The 22,097-nt window shown below is 40.5% G+C and overlaps 1 protein-coding gene across 2 annotated transcripts in view; it reads right to left on the reverse strand.

Annotated features, from left to right (window-relative positions):
* arhgef3 (Rho guanine nucleotide exchange factor (GEF) 3) overlaps positions 1-21,893 on the reverse strand; it is a 326,424-nt gene extending 304,531 nt beyond the window's left edge. For both annotated transcript variants that reach the window (XM_060835599.1, XM_060835598.1), the window contains exon 1: positions 21,697-21,893. In XM_060835599.1, the coding sequence (XP_060691582.1) occupies positions 21,697-21,731 (35 nt within the window). In that variant the 5' untranslated portion in view covers positions 21,732-21,893. The remainder of the gene's footprint in view (positions 1-21,696) is intronic.
* Between the last annotated feature and the right edge of the window lie 204 nt (positions 21,894-22,097).

Raw genomic sequence — 22,097 nt, forward strand, 5'->3', positions numbered from 1 at the left:
ACTTCCACGTTGTGGGGATTCTATGAGATTGGATAAAATTTAACCAAAGAATTTACTGCTCACAATATATTGTTGAAGTAACTTTCACACACAAATGGACATAATCTTTGTTGCTTTGTTGTTTTGGAAGCTATATACAGACTGGTTTGAATTATTTCAGCTGATACTTTATTAAGAGAACCACAGCAATAAGAGTAAATCTGTTGCACTATGCAGTCTGTTCTGCTATAACGCGGTAGTTGCGTTCTTGTGCGAGCTCATGTTATAGAAAATCACAGGGGCCAAGGGAAAAACAGGATTGAGGCAAACCACCAAAAATAGTAGTTATCCTAACTCAAATGATAGTACAGTCTAAGTAAATGTTAAAATCATATATTTTAAATGACATAATAATATAAATTTAAACACTTAAAGGGCTTTCTGAGTTTGCTGAGCCACAGTACTGTATTAGGACAAGGGCTGAGGGTCATCATCAGCATCATCATTACTTTCAGGTGCAGTTCTGGGTGCAGGGTTACAATGAAAGGAATTATTTAGTCCAGAAGTGGATGGCTTGACTCATTGTCCTCGGACTGTTTCTTGGGGCTTGGCTTAAAAAAGGCATCTGGCTTTTGTGGCTTTGCCAGCTTCCTTCTTTCAAGAAGAAGCTGTTTGTAGCATGCCAGATAAGACTTTATGCCATGAACTGCTATCCTACTTGATTCTGCATTGTAGTCATTGTCTAAGAACTGCTATTGTTTCTCAACTTCCCACAGGATAGAAGAAAAAGAGAAGTGGAAAGTTCTCATGGTACTGCATCCTGGACTTTGTCATCTTCATCTCGAGCTTTGATTTCCCCCGCAGCAACAAGTTGTTGTAGATCAATCTCCAATTAGTCAAATCCAACTTGCTTTGCAAGAACAACCACAATGTTCTTTGATTGCTGGAAGCTCCTCTGATGGTTCAACGCCTTTGAAAATCATGAAGAAAATCTGGAAGAAGTTTCCATCAAACTGCTGCGAGCAGTCTTACTGACAGCACCCCAGCCTCCACAATGATGTCAATAGCACTCTTAATATTAAAGCTCTTCTGAAATTGAAGAACACTATCCTCACTATCCCCCTTAGTAGCTGAAATCAGCTTCCTGAATGCGTGCCTTAAATAATGCAGTTTTTAAAGCTGATATTGCACCCTGGTCCATAGGATGAATGACAGAGGTTGTGCTCGGAGATAGAAATAGCACTTTGATGTTTTCAGAAAGCTCACCAATGATAGGAAGATGGCTTGGTGCATTGTCCAGAAGGAGGAGAATCACGAAATCCAAATCTTTTCTTCTGCAATAATTTCTAAAAACGTCCTCAAAAACATCAATAATAAGCCCAGAAAAAATTTGCCCATTATCTAACCTCTTTTGCTCAACCTGAAGTAAACACCTAGAGTGCACCTAAGGAACCGGGGATGGAATAATGTCATAGTCAAAGGGAGTTTGTGTTTTTAAAAATTGTTTCCCAATTCACCAATCCTACTACAGCCAGATCATGTTGACGAAGTCTGCATTATAGCAGAATGACCTATATCCACTAATTTGTAAGGTAACACCCCATAACATTTAAAATCTTTTGCAGATAACATACTTGGATATCCCTTGACAGCTTTCGATGCATCCAAATATATCTTAAATTTATTATCTAACACAGTTGAAACACTTTGAGATACTAGTATATAGGTTGTAGAGTATTGTTTGCAACTGTTCTCAAATCTTTCAGGGTCCATTCCATTATAATAGGGCTTGATAAAATATCATGTACATGGTTTACAATATGAAAAAAAATGCATTCACAAATCCAATAAAATCCAGCATTGTTCAGGATAATGTCACACTCTTGATGATTAACAGCCTTTCCTCGAAGCTGCATTGTATGCGTCACCCTGAACCTGCTGGAACCCGTTTCTATTGTGCTCCATTGTGCATGATGAGAATCCACTAGAACAAATCAGAACATCTTATACAGCTAAAACTGTAACAGCAAAAGCTTTAACACAGATGAGCCATTTCCAGATAACAATGCAGAACCAGAATTGTTTTGGAAACAAATGCTTCCTTGTGAATCATGTCACATACTAAACAGTCTACAGTCCCGATATTTATAAAATCATTATGTCGGTTTACTAATGTGAAATCTATCAATCAGTAACTATTGATCTAATTATATGACTCTCTAAACAGTAAAAATATTGAAGAACAAATATTTTCTGTTCAAAATATTGCCTGTAATCAAAGTCAAACAACTGCTTTAAGATTTTAAACAGTCTTTCATACAGTAAAGAATGACATAGTTGAATTTAGGTTGTAACAAACACATGAAGTAACTGCAAACATAGTTGAATGCAATTAATCACTAAATGTTTGATGGCAGGTTTATCAATGGCTTAATGAGAATAAAATATCACTTAATGTTGTCATAAATCACACAACCCAGAAGAACCAACGTTTAATGAACCTTAATTATATTGTTAGTCAATCCATCAGATTGTATGTGTTCTGGGTGTGTATATGTAAAAACAGGTCGGCCTTATTGTGATGTTTGACATCATTAATTGCGGTGCTTCTTATCCAGGCTTCAAACAAGTAAGACAGGCCCTTGTGGTGCAGTGGAAGTGTCCCTAATGCTGAGACTGGAGGTGTGGGTTCAAGTCCCACTGCGCCAGCATATATAATAATATCTAGGAACAGGTTGATCAGAAAGTATCTCGGGATACAGATAAACACGGAATCTCAATCCTTCAGTTCTCCTCATTAGGCAAGGACAACAGGCTGACAGCACGATTAGATTAGAGCGGTGTTGGAAAAGCATCCAAGGAGCAGGAAAATCGACGTTTCAGGCAAAAGCCCTTCGTCAGGAATAGAGCAGTACTACTGCATTGCTATACTGTTTAGATTAGATTCCCTACATTTTTAAGCTAGAATCCCTAGAGTATGGAAACAGGCCCTTCAGCCCAATAAGTACACACTGACCCTCTGAAGAGCAACTCACCCAGACCAACCTCCCTCTGACTAATGCACCTAACACCATAGACAATTTAGCATGACCAGTCCACGTGACCTGCACATCTTTGGATTGTGGGAGGAAGCCAGAGCAGACACGGGGAGAATATGCAAACTCCACACAGTCAGTTGCCCAAGGCTGAAATTGAACCCAGGTCCCTGGCGCTGTGAGGCTACAGTGCTAACCACTGAGCCACCGTGCCGCCCCATTTAGCACAGACACAAAGGTTATGGACCTTTTTCCAACAGAGCTGTACACTTGTCCAAATGCACTGGCTTGGATGGGGGCAACCGTGCACCAAGCTAGTATGGTTTGGTGTTGTTGCCTCCTCTGCAGGTCATTGAAGGAGGTCCTATCTCTAAATTACCCATACAGCTGGACCTCCAGGTCCCTATCTGCCAAACACAGCACCAAATTTCCCTTGCCTGCCATCTCCAATGAAAATGGCAAGAACTGTGCAAATCAATTCCAGACTGAATGTTTGCCCAAGTGCATAACAGTACCAGGGATGCCAATCAACTCTGGGATATCAGACAGTGGTAAGTTGCTCCCAGAACGGTATGTGGTTAAACGGGGCTAGACTCAGACAAGGGGAAGGGTAGATAAGTGAGCAGAATAGATAGTTAATGGACAAATTTCATGCAATACAGAGAGAAAATGCATTATGCCTCTCGTGGTTAAAAACCCTTCAAAATCCCCAAGCAACTCATTAAAAATAAGAAAGATTCAGCCCTGAGTCACTTAAGATGATACTATACTGGGTGCAAAATGCATTTTGTAACCATTTCAATTCACAAAAGTTGTGCTTATTTTAACTTCTTTTAATCTTGGAAATGCATAGATGGTTCACGAGAGAATTCTCAAAGTTATTTATTTAATACAGATACCTTGCTTTCCTTGCATCATTGTGCACCTCGAAGCATAGAAGGAACTCACTGGGGTGCACAATGTGGATGATGAAATGGTGGTCTTGATGCATTTACAAAGGCTTTTCCATTTGCTTTCATGCATCTCGAAGAAAAGCATTCTTTGCAACCCTTGGTTATGAATTCTAATCAATGTCATATGATCTGAGCAGAGGGAGACACTTGCACATGTCTAACCAAACCATCCTGTTTGAACAATAATGGGCCTATGAACAACTACCTTATCAACTTAATGTTATCTTTCTTCTTACCACATATTCAACAGTTGTTCTCTTCAAGTGTTTTGTGCAGGATTGAATTTTTTTTTAAAAATCAACTGACCGATATAGCAACTGGCTGCTTTCAAAAATATGTTGCTTAAAACTCTCATTTGTTTTTGGTTTTGTTCTTGGGATATGGGCATTGTTTGTCAGAAAGGATTCTTTCTCAGCCTCTGGGATTCTAGGACATGGGAGCACAGTCTCAGAATAAAGGACAAACCAGGTAGGACTGAGATGAGCACAAATTTCACCCACTCAGAGGGTAATGATCACAGTGGATCATGGAAGTTCAGTCATTCAGTATGTTTAAGACAATGATCAATAAATTTCTAAATACTAATGACAGCAAATAATCTGTGGATAGACAGGGAAAATAGCTTTGATGATAATCAGCCAGGATCTAAATAGCAAAGCACGCAAGGGCTATTTGACGTACTCATGCTCCTGTTTTGGTCAGTTTCAATAACAAGGCTGAAAATGTGTTGCTGGAAAAGCGCATCAGGTCAGGCAGCATCCAAGGAGCAGGAGAATTGACGTTTCGGGCATGAGCCCTTCTTCGGCTCATGCCCGAAACGTCGATTCTCCTGCTCCTTGGATGCTGCCTGACCTGATGCGCTTTTTCAGCAACACATTTTCAGCTCTGATCTCCAGTATCTGCAGACCTCACTTTCTCCTAGTTTCAATCGCAAAACCAGTATCTGTTGCCCATTCCTGATGACCCTTGAGAGGGTGGTGGTGAGCTACCTCCTTGAGCTATACGTGGTGTAGATATATCAATAGCACTGTCAGGACAAGAGGTGCAAACTACAGCAAGCAATAAATCCAACTTGGGGAATTATAAAATGCGCTGAGAAAATCAGGGGGCTGATCGAAAAATAATTCTCTCCAATTTTGTGGGGTGGGTGTATGCGCAAGATTCCCAGAAAGACAATCTGGTGAGAGCTGTCCAAATTGACTTCGCTTAGAATTCTTATCAGTGACAGAAGACTACCTGGTTAGATATTAACACAGATAAAAGAATCAAATGACAGCATGTTAATGCACCACACCAGTCTAAAGTCTAGAATATTTCAAAGAAAGGAAGACGTTTTGATTTTCACAACTTCCAATACATTCCAAAATAATTCAGAGCACAATGAAACAGCTCTGAAGTGCAGACTCTAATGTAAAATAGAGAAACGCACCAGTTGCTTTCATAAACAAAAATGTCTAAGAGCAGTGAAAGTAGTGTTCCTGTGATGTTAATTGAGTAATATATATTATCTAGGAGACCAGAAGAACTTCCATGATTTTATTTGAAAGCATAGGCGATTATTTTCAATCTGAGACAACATATTGGGTTTTAAATAAGAATGCACTGTTCTCTCAACCGTCCACTTGAGTATCACAGACAAACACTACCAGGGCCAATATTGGCCCTTTACAATAGGCAACTTCCCACTTGGAAGCAATTCTGGTGACATATACTTTCTAGTCTACTTCACATCACTAATTAGCTGAAAAAATGCTGATGACAAAGTTATCACACTTCTAATAGTGTGTTCACATTTAGCAAATTGCATTTTAAAATTTTGTCTCGATGAGAAGGTTCCCTGATGTTGTGAGGGTTAGTCAAATTAAACTTTTGTTCTCAAGCTGTTAAAAAACTCTACAAATACTTTTACCAAGAAAGGAGAAAAAATATTCCAATCCTTATTTGAACCATACACATTTAGTTGTTCTCATTAGGTTTACAGCAAGATGCATCATCCCAAATTTAGTCACTGCCTGTATTTACAAAGAAGTAAGTCTATGCCTACCATGAACAGTGTTGATTCCATTTTGGGGCATTGGCTTTTAGAAAACATTGATATTTTGAGTGCAGGAATTTATCTAGCTACTTCAATGAGGTATGTTCATAACCTTGTCTGGTCTACCTGTGTATGTCAAAGGGGCAGTGGTACATATTGTTCTTCTCTAGTGGAAAGAAATTGAACTTTTATGCGCTCTCTTAATCACTCCTTCTCCCTTTTCCCACCAGCATCACCACGATCCCAAACACAGGTACATCCAAAATGATCCAGCTGTTTCCAAAAGCCAAGGATTACCTGAACACTTTGACAGGGAGTAATTTTGTTGTTGCATCATTTTTAGTCTTTGAGTCAGTGTCAGGAACCTCTTTATTTAGGCTGCACCCAAGAGGTTTCACAACAACTAATGAGGATGTCATCACGGAATTTTAGTTTAGAACTGTCAATCTCAGTTGTGTATGTTAATGAAACAAGTCACTGGAAAGATAGCACACAATAAATATTTTTAGACAATGGAAGCAGTGTCATAGAGTGATAGAGTTATAAAGATACACAGCACGGAAACAGACCTTTCGGTCCAACCTGTCCATGCCGACCAGATATCCTAACCCAATCTAGTACCACCTGCCAGCACCCGGCCCATATCCCTCCAAACCCTTCTTATTCATATACCCATCCAGACGCTTTTTAAATGTTGCAATTGTACTAGCCTCCACCACTTCCTCTGACAGCTCATTCCATACACGTCTGCGTGAAAAGGTTGCCCCTTACGTCTCGTTTATATCTTTCCCCTCTCACTCTAAACCTATGCCCTCTAGTTCTGGACTCCCCGACCCAGGGTTAAAAACTTTGTCTATGTGCCAAATGCATGCTTCTCAAGATTTTATAAACCTCTATAAAGGTCACCCCTCAGCCTCCGACGCTCCAGGGAAAACAGCCCCAGCCTGTTCAGCCTCTCACTATAGCTCAAATCCTCCAAACCTGGCAACATCCTTGTAAATCTTTTCTGAACCCTTTCAAGTTTCACAACATCTTTCTGATAGGAAGGAGGCCAGAATTGCATGCAATATTCCAACAGTGGCCTAACCAATGTCCTGTACAGCTGCAACTTGACCTCCCAATACTCAATGTATTCAATACTCTGACCAATAAAGGAAAGCAAACCAAACACCTTCTTCACTATCCTATCTACCTGTGACTCCACTTTCAAGGAGCTATGAACCTGCACTCCAAGGTGTCTTTGTTCAGCAACACTCCCTAGGACCTTACCATTAACTGTATAAGTCTTGCTAAGATTTGCTTTCCCAAAATACAGCGTCCCAATTTATCTAAACTAAATTCTATCTGCTACTTCTCAGCCCACTGGCCCATCTGATCAAGATCCTGTTGTAATCTGAGGTAGCCTTCTTTGCTGTACACTACACCTCCAATTTTGGTGTCACCTGCAAACTTACTAACTATACCTCTTATGCTCACATCCAAATCATTTATATAAATGACGAAAAGATCCTTGTGGCATTCCACTGGTCACAGGCCTCCAGTCTGAAAAACAATCCTCCACGAAAGCCCTCTGTCTTCTACCTTTGAGCCAGTTCTGTAACCAAATGGATAGTTCTCTCTGTATTCTGTGAGACCTAACCTTGCCAACCATGGAGAACCTTGTTGAACACCTTACTGAAGTCCATATAGATCACATCTACTGCTCTGCCCTCATCAATCCTCTTTGTTACTTCTCCAAAAAACTCAATCAAGTTTGTGAGACATGATTTCCCACACACAAAACCATGTTAACTATCCCCAATCAGTCCTTGACTTTCCAAATACATGTACATCCTATCCCTTAATCCTCCAACTTGCCCACCACTGACGTCAGGCTCACTGGTCTATAATTCCTTGGCTTGTCCTTACCACCTTCCTGAAACAGTGATACCACGTTAACCAACCTCCATGCTTCCGGCAATATTATCGACAATACAAATATTTCAGTAAGAGGCCCAGCAATCATTTCCCCAGCATCCCACAGAGCTCTAGGGTACACCTGATCATATCCTGGGGATTTATCCACCTTAATACCTACCTCCTCTGTAATATGGACATTTTTCAAAATGTCATCATCTATTTTCCTACATTCTATATCTTCCATGTCCTTTTTCACAATAAATACTGTTGCAAAATACTTGTTTCATATCTCCCGCATCTCCTTAACTCTATTTGCCAAAGCTATGCATTTCAAATTCTTCCTAAAATAGGCACTTGTGGATTTGTTAATTCCATGCACTCAACTGAACGAGAATTTGTAGCATGTTGGTTTTTAGTGTGGTGATGGTTCGGAAATTTTTTTAAATAAAACAGAAAGTCATACCATAACATAAACAACAATCTTTGGAGTACTTTAAAACAAAGATGACTGATGTTACATTTGGAATGACAATGCTGGATTTACTCGGGAAAACAATGGTAACTATGGGTGAATTTCATGCTTTGACAAACATTTCAAGTTAGCGGAAAACTCCATTCATCGATCTGTTGTTGGAGATGACCGAGGTACAATGTAAATCAAATCTGCAGAACTTCAAAAATGTTAGCTATTTAACGTGATAAGAACAAGGTCAGGGATCTCTCTTTATGGTTCAGTAAATTTAGCTAGCAATCTTCCTGCTTTATGAGAGCCTATTACTCATTGGAGGGAACCCAGAAGGGTGAGGAATGTATTTTGGAGCTTTAAAATTATTTGAAACTAGAAAATTAATATTCAGATGACTCATCCACTTCCCCTGTGTGCAGAGCAGTTTTAAATCCAAAATTCCAATAATGTGAATATTGTTGGAAACTGGACATTTTACGAGTTAACACTAAAATGAACAAACATTCACAAATACTTCCTTTGCTTTCTTTTCAGTTGTACAATGTAGTCTTACATGCCCAGTGTTATTGAGCAAAACAACTCACTAAAGGAAACCTCACTGAATAGCCAAAACTGTTACTATAACAACGATAACAATAATCTCAAAGCTCAAATGAATATGAAATGAGATAGTGAAGAGTCCTAATCCAGCTGTATGCCAGTGTTGATGAAGAGGAAGGTTATTGGTAAAATCTCAAAAGATTATATTTGGAACACCTTTATGGTAAAAACCTTAAGATATTTGCGATTTCTACCAGAATCAGTTGTTATAGATCATGCACAACTACTAAAATAATGTCAGAAGCCTGTTTCAGTATTTGTGATCAGAATTGACTCAGGAAAACTTGAAATGACTGATTTTAGAGAGAGTCTTTAAAACAACTTTAATTGAACCAAGTTCCAACTTCAAAACCAGATCATTCCTGATTTATCAATGATGAATCTGGTAAAACACAAGTAGTTGCTTCTTCATGTCAGTTTACTTCAAAAACGGTGCATCATTCATTCATCGAAAAACTGATAAGAACATGATTAATCATTTAATTGTTCACTTAAAGTTGCAGTGTTTTCTCACAAGCTGCTTCAATAATTCCTGGCAGTTTCGCTCAGTAACTGTCAATGCAGTAAACACATTCAGACTGCAGCACAGATGTGGTGTCATGTCATTCCACTGAGAGTTTACAAATGCAGTTGGCCTAATTATACAGAACAGTCATCAAATTGAAAATCTCTTCCATTAGTTTTCTTGGCTTAATCATTTTTCCTTAAACTCTTCTCTCACGTTATGGGTTCAGTCCCAAACTGTGCTGGAGACCATCTACACTTAGTCTAAACAAAGTTAAAAATCACACAACACCAAGTTATAGTCCAACAGGTTTATTTGGAAGCACTAGCTTTCGAAGCACTGCTTCTTCATCAGGTGGTTGTAGGGCAGAATCATACGACACAGAATTGATAGCAACAAGATTGCAGTGTCATGGAATGTATATTAAACAAAGGTGGCTGGAGCCTTTCATCTTTTAAAACGGTCATGTTAATTTCGGTTCCTTCATATGTAAATCCCAGAACTTTTTTAATGTTACATTCTCAAGATAGCTTTTAACAATATGTGTCATCTCAGTTCAGATAATGCATTGAAGGTGTGTGGTTAAAGTCTGTCTGTGTCCTAATGTTAGGTCAGACTGATTCTATTTCTAAAGTGAGATTTACAGAATTTTACAAGGATTTATGCAGTTTTTGAGCAAAATAAAATGTAACTCTGCAAGTACAAATTCACCTCACAAACTTATGTGTGCGTGTGTCTATAGTGGTGGTAGTGGGGGTGAGTATCTGTGAGAGTATGTGGATGTGTGTGTAGGGTACACGTGTGAGTGAGAGTGTGGGGGTTGTATGGGTCTGTAGGAGTGAGTGAGTGTGTGCGTGTGAGAGACAGACAAAGTGCAGTGGGGTCACCTGTAGTATGAGATGAACCCAAAGTCCTGGTTGAGGCTGTCCCCAAGGGTACCAGGCTTGCCTATCAGCCTCTGCGCGGCCACTTTTCGCTGCTGCCTGTCCCAACGTACACCTTGGAAGATGGTCACCCAAAGGTCTGAGGCTGAATGTCCCAGACAGCTGAAGTATTCCCCGACTGGAAGGGAATACTCCTGCCTGATGATTGGTGTGCAGTGTCCATTCATCTGTTGCCGCAGCCTCTGTTCGATCTCACCAATGTACCACATCCCAGGATATCCTTGCCTGCAGCATATGAGATAGGCAATGTTGGCCAAGTCACATGAGTGCCTGCTGTGTACATAGTGGGTGGTGTCCCCATGTGCAATGGTGGTGTCCATGTCGACACTCTGGCATGTCTTGCAGCGTCTGCCGTGACAGGGTCGTATAGAGTTGCCCTGAAAGCCAGGCAGTTTGTTGCAAACAATGAGGTTTGAGGTTTTGTGGTTGCTTAAAGGCAAGAAGTGGAGGCATGAGGAACGTCTTGGCGAGGTGCTCATCCTTATCGATAATGTGCTGTAGGCTGTGAAGAGTATGGAATAGTGTTTTGGCTTACCGGGAAATGCAGAACAACGAAGAGTAACCTATCGGTTGCAGCTCATATCCGGCTCCTGAGGAGGTCATTACGGTTTCTTGCTGTGGCACGTCAGAACTGATCGATGAGTTGAGTCTCATAGTCCATTCTTATGAGGACATCCTTGAGCACTTCCAAGTGTCTGTTATGTTCCTCCTCATCAGAACTAATCCTGTGTACATGTAAGGCTTGTCCGTAGGGGCTAGCTGTTTTAATATATCCATGGATTTGCAGTACATTGAGGGGCTGAGGTACCCATCCTTGATGGAGATGCGTATGTCCAAGAATGAGACAGATACTAAAAAGCAGTCCATGGTGAGTTTGATGTGGGATGAAACTTATTGATATCCCTGTGTAGTTGTTACAGTGATTCCTCACTACGGTCCAGAGGAAGAAAATGTTGTCAATATATCTGGTGTATAGTGCTGGTTGGAGATCCTGTATAGAAACTCTGTTCAAACTTGTGCATAAACATGCTGGCATATTGGAGTGCAAATTTAGTCCCAATGGCTGTTCCATGTGCCTGGATGAAGAACTGGTTGTCAAAGGTGAAGATGTTGTGGTCAAGGATGAAGGGGATGAGTTGTAGGACAAGGCTTGGAAATTCGCAGTTGTTGGTATTGAGTACTGAGCCTGTTGCCATGATGCCATCTTCGTGGGGGATGCTGGTGTAGAGTGCTGACACATCCATTATGATGAGGAATGTTCCTGGTTCCACTGGTCCGTGGGTGCTGAGTTTCTTTAGTGTTGTGACAGAAGCTGGTGGCTCCTGTGCAATGGATTTCAAAATGCCTTCGACATAGCCAGAGAGGTTTTCACACAGAGTCCCATTGCCTGATACGATGGGACGCCATGGTGCGTTGGCTTTGTGTACCTTTGGAAGGCAGTAGAAGTTGCCTCTGCAAAAACTATGTCGGATGAGGGTGAGTAGGGAATTCTGAACGAGTGGATCAAAAGTTTCAATCAATGTTTTTAGTTCACGGGTAATGCTCTATGGTTGGATCGGCTGATAGTTGCCTGTAGTTGTCGGTACACTTCTAAACAGTAATTCTAAGATGACAAAAGGATCTTCATCAATTGGGCTAATGGGCTAAGGAGTGGCAGATGGAATTTAATTTTGATAAATGCAAAGTATTATATTTTGGTAAAATGAACAAGGGCAGAACTTATACAGTTAATGGTTGAACCTTTGGGAGTGTTGTCAAACAGGGACACCTAGGGGTTCAGATACATAGTTCTTTGAAATCTACATCACAGGTATGCAGGATACATCAAGAAGACGTTTAGCATGCTCGTCTTCATTGCTCAGACCATTAAGTGTCGGAATTGGGAGGTCATGTTGGGGTTGCACAGGACATTGATGAGGCCACCTTTGGTGTGCTGTGTTCAGTTTTGATTGCCTTGCAATAGGATGGATATTATTAAATTAGAGAGGTTGCAGAAAAGATTTACTAGGATGTTACTGCGACGGAGAATTTGACTAATAGGGGTAGGCTGGTTAGGCTGGGACTTTTTCACTGGAGTGGAGGTGGTTGAGGGGTGACTTTGCAGAGGTTTATAAAATCATGAGGGGCATAAAGGTCTTTTCCTTTGCATTGAGGAATAAAAATAATCCCTCTAACTTTGTAAAGTTTTAAAGAGAAAGCTCTAAAAAGGACCTGAGGGGCAACTTTTTCACACAGAAGGTGCTTTGCATGTGGAATGAACTACCAAAGGAAGTGGTAGATGCAGGTTCAGTTATAACATTTAAAAGACGTTTGGACAGGTACATGAACAGGGAAGGTTCAGAGGAATACTGGCCAAAAGCAGGCAAATGGTTTAGTTTGGGAAACTTGATTGACATAGATGAGTTAGACCTAAGAGTCCATTTCCATGCTGTATGGCTCAATGACTCTCCCCGACTGTCCTCAAACCTCAAGGAATGCAGGACCAATGTCTCAGGTGGTGTTAGGACAATCCAGAAGAATGTATGGAAATACAGTTTGCAACTGAAACATACCTCTCTAACCATTGCAATGGTAATAACTGACTTTCCTGAGCTTCCCCTTTCCTACCTCAACCTATGCCCTTTCCTTGCTTTGTTCTGTTCTAACTTATAGCATCATAAGTTAGACTTTTTCTGGTTCTGATGGCAAATCACCAATCTACAATCTTAACCGTTCTTCTCTCTCCACACATTCTGATTGGCTTGCTGAGTATTTGCAGCAATTTCTCTATCACTTCGACTTTGAAAATCTGCACAGTGTTGCTTTCCAGAATTAAAACTCCCACCCAGCCATGATCATACAGGCCTGACAGAGACGAAGACCAAAGGCAACAATCAGTGGAGTGCCACTCAGGGGCTTTCACATTGTCTGATGGCATTTGTCCAGAATACAGAGCTGGAGCCCATAAAATTTGATATTGGAAGTGGTTTCTAAAATCAAAGATTGATCTGAGTGGCTTAGCAGCACTGTTTTCAAAATTCACTGAAATTACAGTAAATGCTGAAATGTAGGTTTTTAAAATGTAGTTTCTCCCCAAAACTCTTCATTTCATGCCCTTTCCCAACTTCAAAACCTGTCTCTTCAATCATGTGTAAGATTTATCTTTCTGGTTCTTTAACTGTTGATTTGCTTTATTATGAAAGAACTGTGTATAAAACTGACAAGAGGCTATTGCTTCACGTATTTTACTACAATTGTGTTTCATTAGATCAAAGGGGAAGGTAGGCCTGAATGCATAAGGACAGCAAATATGCTTGGTCCTCAGCTCCTCAAGGATTCCTACTTTGGAACTGAGGTTTTTTTCTGCTTCAGTTTTGATTCAGATAAGTGTCATAACTTTTGCAAACTGAAGGTAAATGATGAAATCTCCAGGAATACATTTAAGCATAGGTAGCAACCTTCAGGAGCCTGTATATCAATCAAATTTGGAGGATGGGATTGTGACAGTCAATCAAATGGTGAATCTGGTTCTTATGCAAGCACACAGGTACTTTGGATGGGAATCAGTGATAACGATCAGTGCTGGGTCAAGTTACGGATGAAAGGAGAATCAAGTTAACAAAGTAGGATTCCTCTTGGCCACTTCAAACAGAAAGCAAATGTTATGGGCCTTATGAGTGACTTATTTAGTCATTCCACCTCTTCAATCAGGAACATGAATCAAGACTTACTTTTCCACTTAGCGTCTCCCTAATTATTTTAGTTCATAAATGTATTTAAGAAAATCTTAGGTTCAATCCTCGCCCTATGCCAAATACAATAATGGGGTGTTATATTTAGGGTCAGCAATTCTATTCTAATAGGATTATTAGTTCAGAGACAAAGACTTTCCTGTACAAGGATGCCTCTATTGCTTCTTATTTTTGTGCTCTATCTCAACTCAAGGAGTGAGACTGCTATAACATGTGGAAACTGTGATAATTTCTCTCTCTTAAATCCTCCCTTCTGAACATGTGTGTATACCATTATTCAAACATCCAATGACAAAAAGTAGGATTAAAGCAAAAAAAGCACTTCCACTATAAACAAAAAGCAGTTTGGAACACAACAAAGGAGTTTATTTGAAACATTTGTTGCACACAACAATGTTTGCTCACATTGTTAAGAGATAACTGTTCTTGCAATTTTAAGTGTTACCTTTTAATTTTAATTTTGCTCCAGGTCCACTAATGTTATGGAGCTCTAAATATTTAAATTGATTGAAATGGACTCAGATGAATATCTGTAATCCAGATATTCAGACAATTTCAAATTCCATGTATGTTTCTCATTTGTAATCATACTCTATGCCAGAGTGATAAAATGATTAAAATACTGGCTTAACTTCCAGTTACACAGTTCCAGGAAATATTGTGACTAAATAATTTCAAGCAGCTTCTCACACAAATGTTCAACTATTTCTACACTCTCAAATGTGATTGTATGCTCACTTCTTCCCATCAACAATACACTCATATGTAAAATATGAATGTTCAGAATAATATTTAACCATCCATGTTCCAGTCAAAAATGATTTTTTGCAATATTTTGCTGCTGTACTATGGGCTTTCATCTGAACATTCTCTGACACCAAGGTTAATCAGAGTCTGGAATGGTTGTACCAGACTCTGCTATTCAAAGCTCAGATTTTGAAATTTCAAAATGTATACATTCTGGACAGTTATAGTTGATTTGTAAATAATTTTCTTCTCGTGCTCACACCATTCAGTTCCACAGCATAACAATTAGCATCAATAACCCCATGACAAACAATTGCTGAACACAGGTGAGAGCAACCTAAAATTGGACACAGCATCAAATTAGATTCTGAAATCAAGCAACCACCCTCAATCAAGACCCAAGGACCAAACAAACTAGCTCAATCTTCAAGTACACACCAGTGTCAGTTGACTAAGTTAATAGTACAACATTGCACTTAAGAGTGAGGTAGTTACTGGATCAAGCCAGGATCATTACTGGAAATAAAGGTAAAATATTAAACTGAGGTCTTTTAAACATTTTCATGTAGGTGTAAAAAGATCTCATGGCACATTTTGGAGAGTGAGACACAATAAGTTTCATAAATTATATGGCTACCTGAAAACTCAAAAAGTCATTTCAAGTTCTTCTGAAGTTTTTTGTATGAAACAGTAGAGTTAACAGCAGAGTTAATCAAAAGCAGTTAACAGTTAAGAACATCCATACAAAATCAAGTCAGAGATATACTGAACGTTGAAAGATGATCATTGCAAATCAGAGGTATTATACAAATAATCGAGTTTTATCAATGTGAGAACTGTGGCTCTACTTTTGTGAGTCGACCTCTGAATAAAATCCAGGAAAAATTGCACTTTTTTGGCAGCAGATGGGACAAGTGTAGACATAAGGCACTATGACATGTAACTTAATGCTTATAAAAGCAAATGGAACATACAAAGCTGTCTAAATGATTACCTCCTATTCCATATTTACATTATCTTAATAATTTGGTCCTTCATATTATTAGGGGAGAAATAATTTACAATCAAATTTTGAATTTTAATCTCATTCTGTATGTCAGTGGACAAGTAATTCAGGAGGCCCAAACTAATAATATAGTCAGTTCCAAACCCATCGTGGCATTTTGAGAATTTAAATTGAGTTTAAAGAAAAATAACAAAATAAACTGAAATCGGTAAAAGCAACCAAGCTAAACTCATAGATACACAAATCCATACCAAATTGTTTGGAACATTTTTCCACTGCCCTGTTTATATAACCACAACTTCCTGCCATTGCTGAGACCTAATCAAAATATCACTCCAGCCAGCTTCTCTACTTTCAATATTTCATCTACTTGAGAATTTCAAAACTCTTGTCCTTCCGATATCAGTTCGGTATGGAAGACACACCAGTTCTCAGTGCCCAGTGAACTGACTTTAAGACCCACATACTCACTTTCAAATTTTCTAAGAACTCAGGCTACTGAAGGAGGAGGATAAAGTGAGGACTGCAGATGCTGAAGATGAGAGTCGTGTCTGTGTTGCTGGAAAAGCACAGCAAGTCAGGCCGTATCCAATGAGCAGGGGAATCAATGTTTTGGGCATAAGCCCTTCATCAGGAATGGGCTGATGAAGGGCTTATGCCAGCAACATCGATTCTCCTGCTCCTTGAATGCTGCCTGACTTCCTGTTCTTTTCCAGCAACACACTCTCAACCCAGGGAACAGAAGAAGTCATACCAGACTCAAAACCTTAACTCCAGAGAGAGAAAAACAGCATTGTGCGTGTTTAATCTTGCCAAGTGAGAAAGCTTCCAATTACCCAAATCTGGAGACAACTGGGGGAGGCACAGATGTGGGCATGCAGGTAGCATCTGAAAGCCACCCTCTGCTCTTACCTCCGACCACCTCTCCCTGTGATCCAAAGCCCATGAGGAGCAAAAGAAAAATCTTGCATTCACCCCATTAGCTACCCCAAGGAATACACCTTGACCAATGCTCTTTGAAGCCCAGACGCTGCCAGCCTCTACTTATCAGTAGTTAATGGGAAGCTGGGCTGCCACAGTCAAAATCTGTGATCAACCAAAACACTTAGCGTTTGTCTGGCAGCTTGTAACAAATTGACTGGTTCATGATCAAGCAAGTTTTTTTTTGTATTGGGCAGTGACACCTAACATGCGCACCCCATCATTAATCTGAAAAAAGGAAAACCACAGCCATATTTTTCATTTCTCTGCTGTCCTACTTACTGCTTCCTGTACTGCCATCAGTCCACTCTTTTTGCTGTCTCCTCCATTGAAATCTACTGCACTGCATTCCTTTAGGCCATATCTTGCGTCTCTCTCCTCAACCCAGTTAACTCTTTCTTTTCTGCTCTGCATCCAGATTTCTTCCTTGTTAAGTACTCAAAAGACAATTTCTTTCACACAAGAAGCATATACATAAAGGCCGATTGTTGTTGTGGAAGGGAAATAAAAGGAAGTTTTAACGTTAATTTGTGCAGGTCAGGAAATTCAATTTACGGCAAATAAGCTACATCGTAGTTTCATCACCATATTCCAATAATTGAAAATGTGCCTAGCAGAATCTTTAAAAGCCATTTCAGCAAGAGAAGATTGACAAGCCAGGCCAGGCTCTCTTGCCAATCCCAGGAAGTGAGAGTTTATGCCCAGCTATTGTTTAATAACAAAGCCTTGGCCAAAAGTTAATTTGTAATACCACTGAGTTTTGCCAAAACCAATTTATCAGTTTTGTCTCCAGTCAAGTCTATTAAGCTGTGCACAATATCACAATGCAAAGTCACAGACACACTATTTTAAAGAAAACACAAAATTAGAGTGCTTGATTTACAAGGTGGAACCCAGCACATGATCCTCACATATTGACCCTGCACAGCCACTGCTCTGGATGTGATGGGTGGAATTGGATGCAGGGAAACAGCTGGGAAGGGGCAGAAATGCATGAATGGGATGGGGTGGGTCAGTATATACAGGTGAGGAAGGGGGACAGAATTGGAGGAAAGGGCAGCAGAATGAGAAGCTAGGCAGATTGGGAGGTGGGGAATGGTTGACAGGAGTAAATGAAAGAAATGATATGGGGTGTAGCATGAGGGAGAGTTTATGGGAAAGATAGATGGTATGAAAGTTAAAAGACGTACAATTGCAATAAAGATACTATTTTCATCACAAATATTTAATGGGTCTGCAAATTTTTTAAAAAGGTATGTTTCCAACTGAAACTGTATCGATAGCTGAACAAACAGAGAATGAAACTATGTACATTCTATTTATCCATTAAGCAGATTTAATTGAATAACATGAATATCTAGTTAACTGACAATTATCATTTCCAATATTCATTTCTTTTTTACAGATATGAATTCTCATTTTAACAAATACTTTTTAAAGATCTCTAAAAGATACCTGCAAATTAATTCATTCCTCCTGCATAATTCATTTTGATTATTCATATCTGAGAATATTGTATCTTCCTCAAACAGACCTCACATGAATCAAGTTTAGGGTTCCCTTCCTTCACAATATCTAGTACAAAGATATAATAATTTGAGGGCTCCACAAACATTGGTGTTGATGTCTGCAGTATCTACATCAATAACATGTTGTACACTTCAATATGAATGATTATTACTGTTACATTGCTTGATATTGCCGATATTGACTTCAGAGGGTGGTGTGCATAGTCCAGGCCATCATGGGAGGAGAAAGTGAGGTCTGCAGATGCTGGAGTCATCAGAGCTGAAAATGTGTTGCTGGAAAAGCGCAGCAGGTCAGGCAGCATCCAAGGAACAGGAAATTCGACGTTTTGGGCATGAGCCCTTCATCAGGAACTGATTCCTGATGAAGGGCTCATGTCCAAAACGTCGAATTTCCTGTTCCTTGGATGCTGCCTGACCTGCTGTGCTTTTCCAGCAACACATTTTCAGGCCATCATGGGAGCCAATCTTCTATCCATGGACTCCATTTACACAGCTCGCTGATGTGGAAAGGTAGGTAGGCAGGCAGGAGTCTGGAAGAACACAGCAAGCCAGGAAGCATCAGGGGGTGGAGAAGTCAACGTTTTGGGTGTAACTCTTGTTCAGGACTGGGTGTAAGGGGAGCTGCCAATAGGCAGAAAACTTATTTTCTACACCTTTTGAAGAGTCTTTACAGTGGTACAAACCTGGTTAAAGACAAACAAACTGCTGGAATCCCAGGTAGACAAGCAGGAGGCTGGGAGAACACTGCACTGCCAACAGCATCAAAGACCTTTTGCACCCCAGTAATAATCTACTACAATCTCTTCCATCAGGCAGAAGATACAGAAGCCTGAACAGAAGCAAGAGTAGGTCAGGGACAGCTTCTTCCCAGCTGTTATTGGACTACAGAATGGACTTTTTGGCCTCAAATAATGCTGATCTTGCTAATGTTGATCTCTCTTGTATGCACTGTGTAATGTTACCTGTATGTCTCTGTCTAAACCTTTTGTTCTACACCCTTGCTTGCTATGATCTGCCTGTACTGCTCGTAAACAAAACTTTTCACCTTACTTACTTCGGTACACATGGTAATAAATAAATCAATATTGTGCTCTTAACATAAAATGTCCCAAAATGCTTCATTATTAAACACAACTTGACACTGAGGCACTTCAGAGATATTCAGGCAGATGGTTGAAGCCTTGGTCAAAGAGGTCAGTTTTGTGGTCTATCTCAAAGACGAAAAGCAAGCTCGAGATGGAGGTGGTGAGGCTTGAGGAACTTGCAGTGCATTGGACTAAAGACACAATCAGCAATGAATATAAAGAATGCTCAAAAGGCCAGATTGAGGAGTACAAATAGCTGAGAACTGTAGAGTGGATGGAGATTACATTGATGGTGCATGGCAAAACTGTGGAGAGATTTGAAACCAAGGGTGAGGATTTTAAAACCAATATGTTCCTCACTAAGATGTCAGTGAGGGGAGGGTTAATGGGTGAAGAGACCTTGCTGTGGAATCAAACACCATCAGCCGAGTTTTGGATGACCTCATATTAATGGAGGGTGCAATAAAGAAGGCTAAGCAGGAGTGCAATTTAGGAATAATTTCCCCTGGATCTAACAAAGATATACATGAGGGACTCGACAGATGAGCTGGTGCAGGTCTCACATAAAATTTTACTCAAAGCAAGTGCGATTGACAAAATCAACCATTATGGAATATGGCGGTCAGTGCACTGAGTTGGGTGGTCATGTTGCAACTGTACTGGACATTGGTTAGGCCGCTGTGGAATATTGCTTTTGATTCCAGTCTTCCTCCTATAGAAAGGATGCTGTGAAACTTGAAAGGGTTCAGAAAAGATTTACAAGGATATTGCCAGGGTTGATGGGTTCGAGCTACGGCAAGAGGCTGGGATGATTTTCCCTGGAGCATTGGAGGCTGAGGGATGACATTAATAGAGGTTTATAAAAAACCATCAGGGACAAGGATAGAGTGAATAGCCAAGGTCTTTTCCCCAGGGCAGAGGAGTCCAAAACTAGTGGGCATAGGTTTAAGGTGAGAGGGGAAAGATTTAAAAGGGACCTTTTGGAGCAACATTTTCACGCAGAGGATGGTCCGCGTATGGAATGATCTGCCGGGGAAATGGTGGAGGCTCGTACAATTACAACTTTTCAAAGGCCTCAGGGTGTGTACAGTAGTGTCCCCTTCCCATGGGAGACACGTTCCAAAACCTACCGCGGAAACCAAAACCATGAATAGGTGCGATGCCATTCATTTAAATGGGAAACGTACCTTCCCAGCAGCTTCCTGATCCCTGGTTCTGGAACATTCTCGATAATATGTTCAGGTCGCGGTAAATGACGGGTAACTGAAACCGCAGAAACCGGACACATGGGTCACTGAGTATATGAATAGGAAATAGGCCAAATGCTAGCAAATGGGACTAGATTACTTCAGAATATCTGATCAGCATGAACAAGCTGAACTGAAGTGTCTGTTCCTGTACTGGTCATCTCCATGACTCTACAGAATTTGAATTCAATAAAAATCTGGAATTATTACATAGCAACCTTGAAATCTGTACATCTAGTTGCTGCACACTGTACCCTCAGTATACATTTACAATTCATTTCTTTCGGTTAAAGTGTCACTAGATTTCTGCATTCAATTAGGTTTTCTTTTTTGAATTTAATGAAGTGTGGAAACAAGTCACCTCTGCGAAACACTAATGATTAACACAAAACAGAGTCCCTTCAAAGCACAGGGAACCTTGTATTTTATGCTCTGAAACTGAAAATGATCATTTGAACAGTTTCCTCAAGTTCCACATATGTATCACTTGAGTGAACGCGTCTGAGTTTCCCAGTCAAAAATATACCTAAATTCCGGATGAACACAGAGCACTCCCTCCAGCCCGGGTAGAACCAGGCAGGCGTGGAATTACATTGGGAATGATGCCTGGATGAAGGGAGAACAGGGTCTGTTCAAGGCATGATGTTACAATGTTGCTGGCAATGATCGCCAGCCAATTCTAGGCTGAAGTCAGCTCCTACACCCAGCCAGTCATATGATCCAGGCTGGAGAGCAGCTCCAACAGCAATGACAGAAAGACACAGCGAAAGGAGAAGCCCGGCCCACATCAGCAACAATCGAGCAAACTGTTTCCAGCAACATGTCATGATGTCACCCTCAGTCAGTCCTAACGGGTTGAGAAATGCCTTGTTTTAAAGTTAACTGACAGCAATCAGCCAGACAGGTTCGGCTACATTTTACTGAATGTCATTGAGACTGAAAGAAGCGAACTACCTGGAAAGGTCATGCTGGGAGTCTCCAGTTTGCATGTGATGGGTCACAGAGGCCGGGAGTAACACCAGCAGACTTCAATCAGCCCCGGCTCCCGCTCGTTTCTACAAGGCCCGCCTGCACGAAACTTCCGACGGGAATTCAAACTTTTACGTTCACCTTCGACTGGAACCGACCGCTGTGGTTTAAGCTACTTCCCTTCTTCCGAACCTGGGAGACAGACTGCGCCTTGGTATTGGTTTGACGCCTTGTCCATTCCCCCCGGAGCGCAGCCCCGCCCACTGCCGCTGACACCTCCCAGAGTCCAACTTCATGCAAGTTCGTAAAGTCTTAAAACTGAGCACTTGTACACGCATAAACAAAGCCCACTGAACTCCTTCCAGCACTTCCTTGATTGCAAACTT

This window comes from Hemiscyllium ocellatum, chromosome 14 (genome assembly GCF_020745735.1).
Source record: "Hemiscyllium ocellatum isolate sHemOce1 chromosome 14, sHemOce1.pat.X.cur, whole genome shotgun sequence".
In the NCBI taxonomy this organism is placed as follows: Eukaryota; Metazoa; Chordata; class Chondrichthyes; order Orectolobiformes; family Hemiscylliidae; genus Hemiscyllium; species Hemiscyllium ocellatum.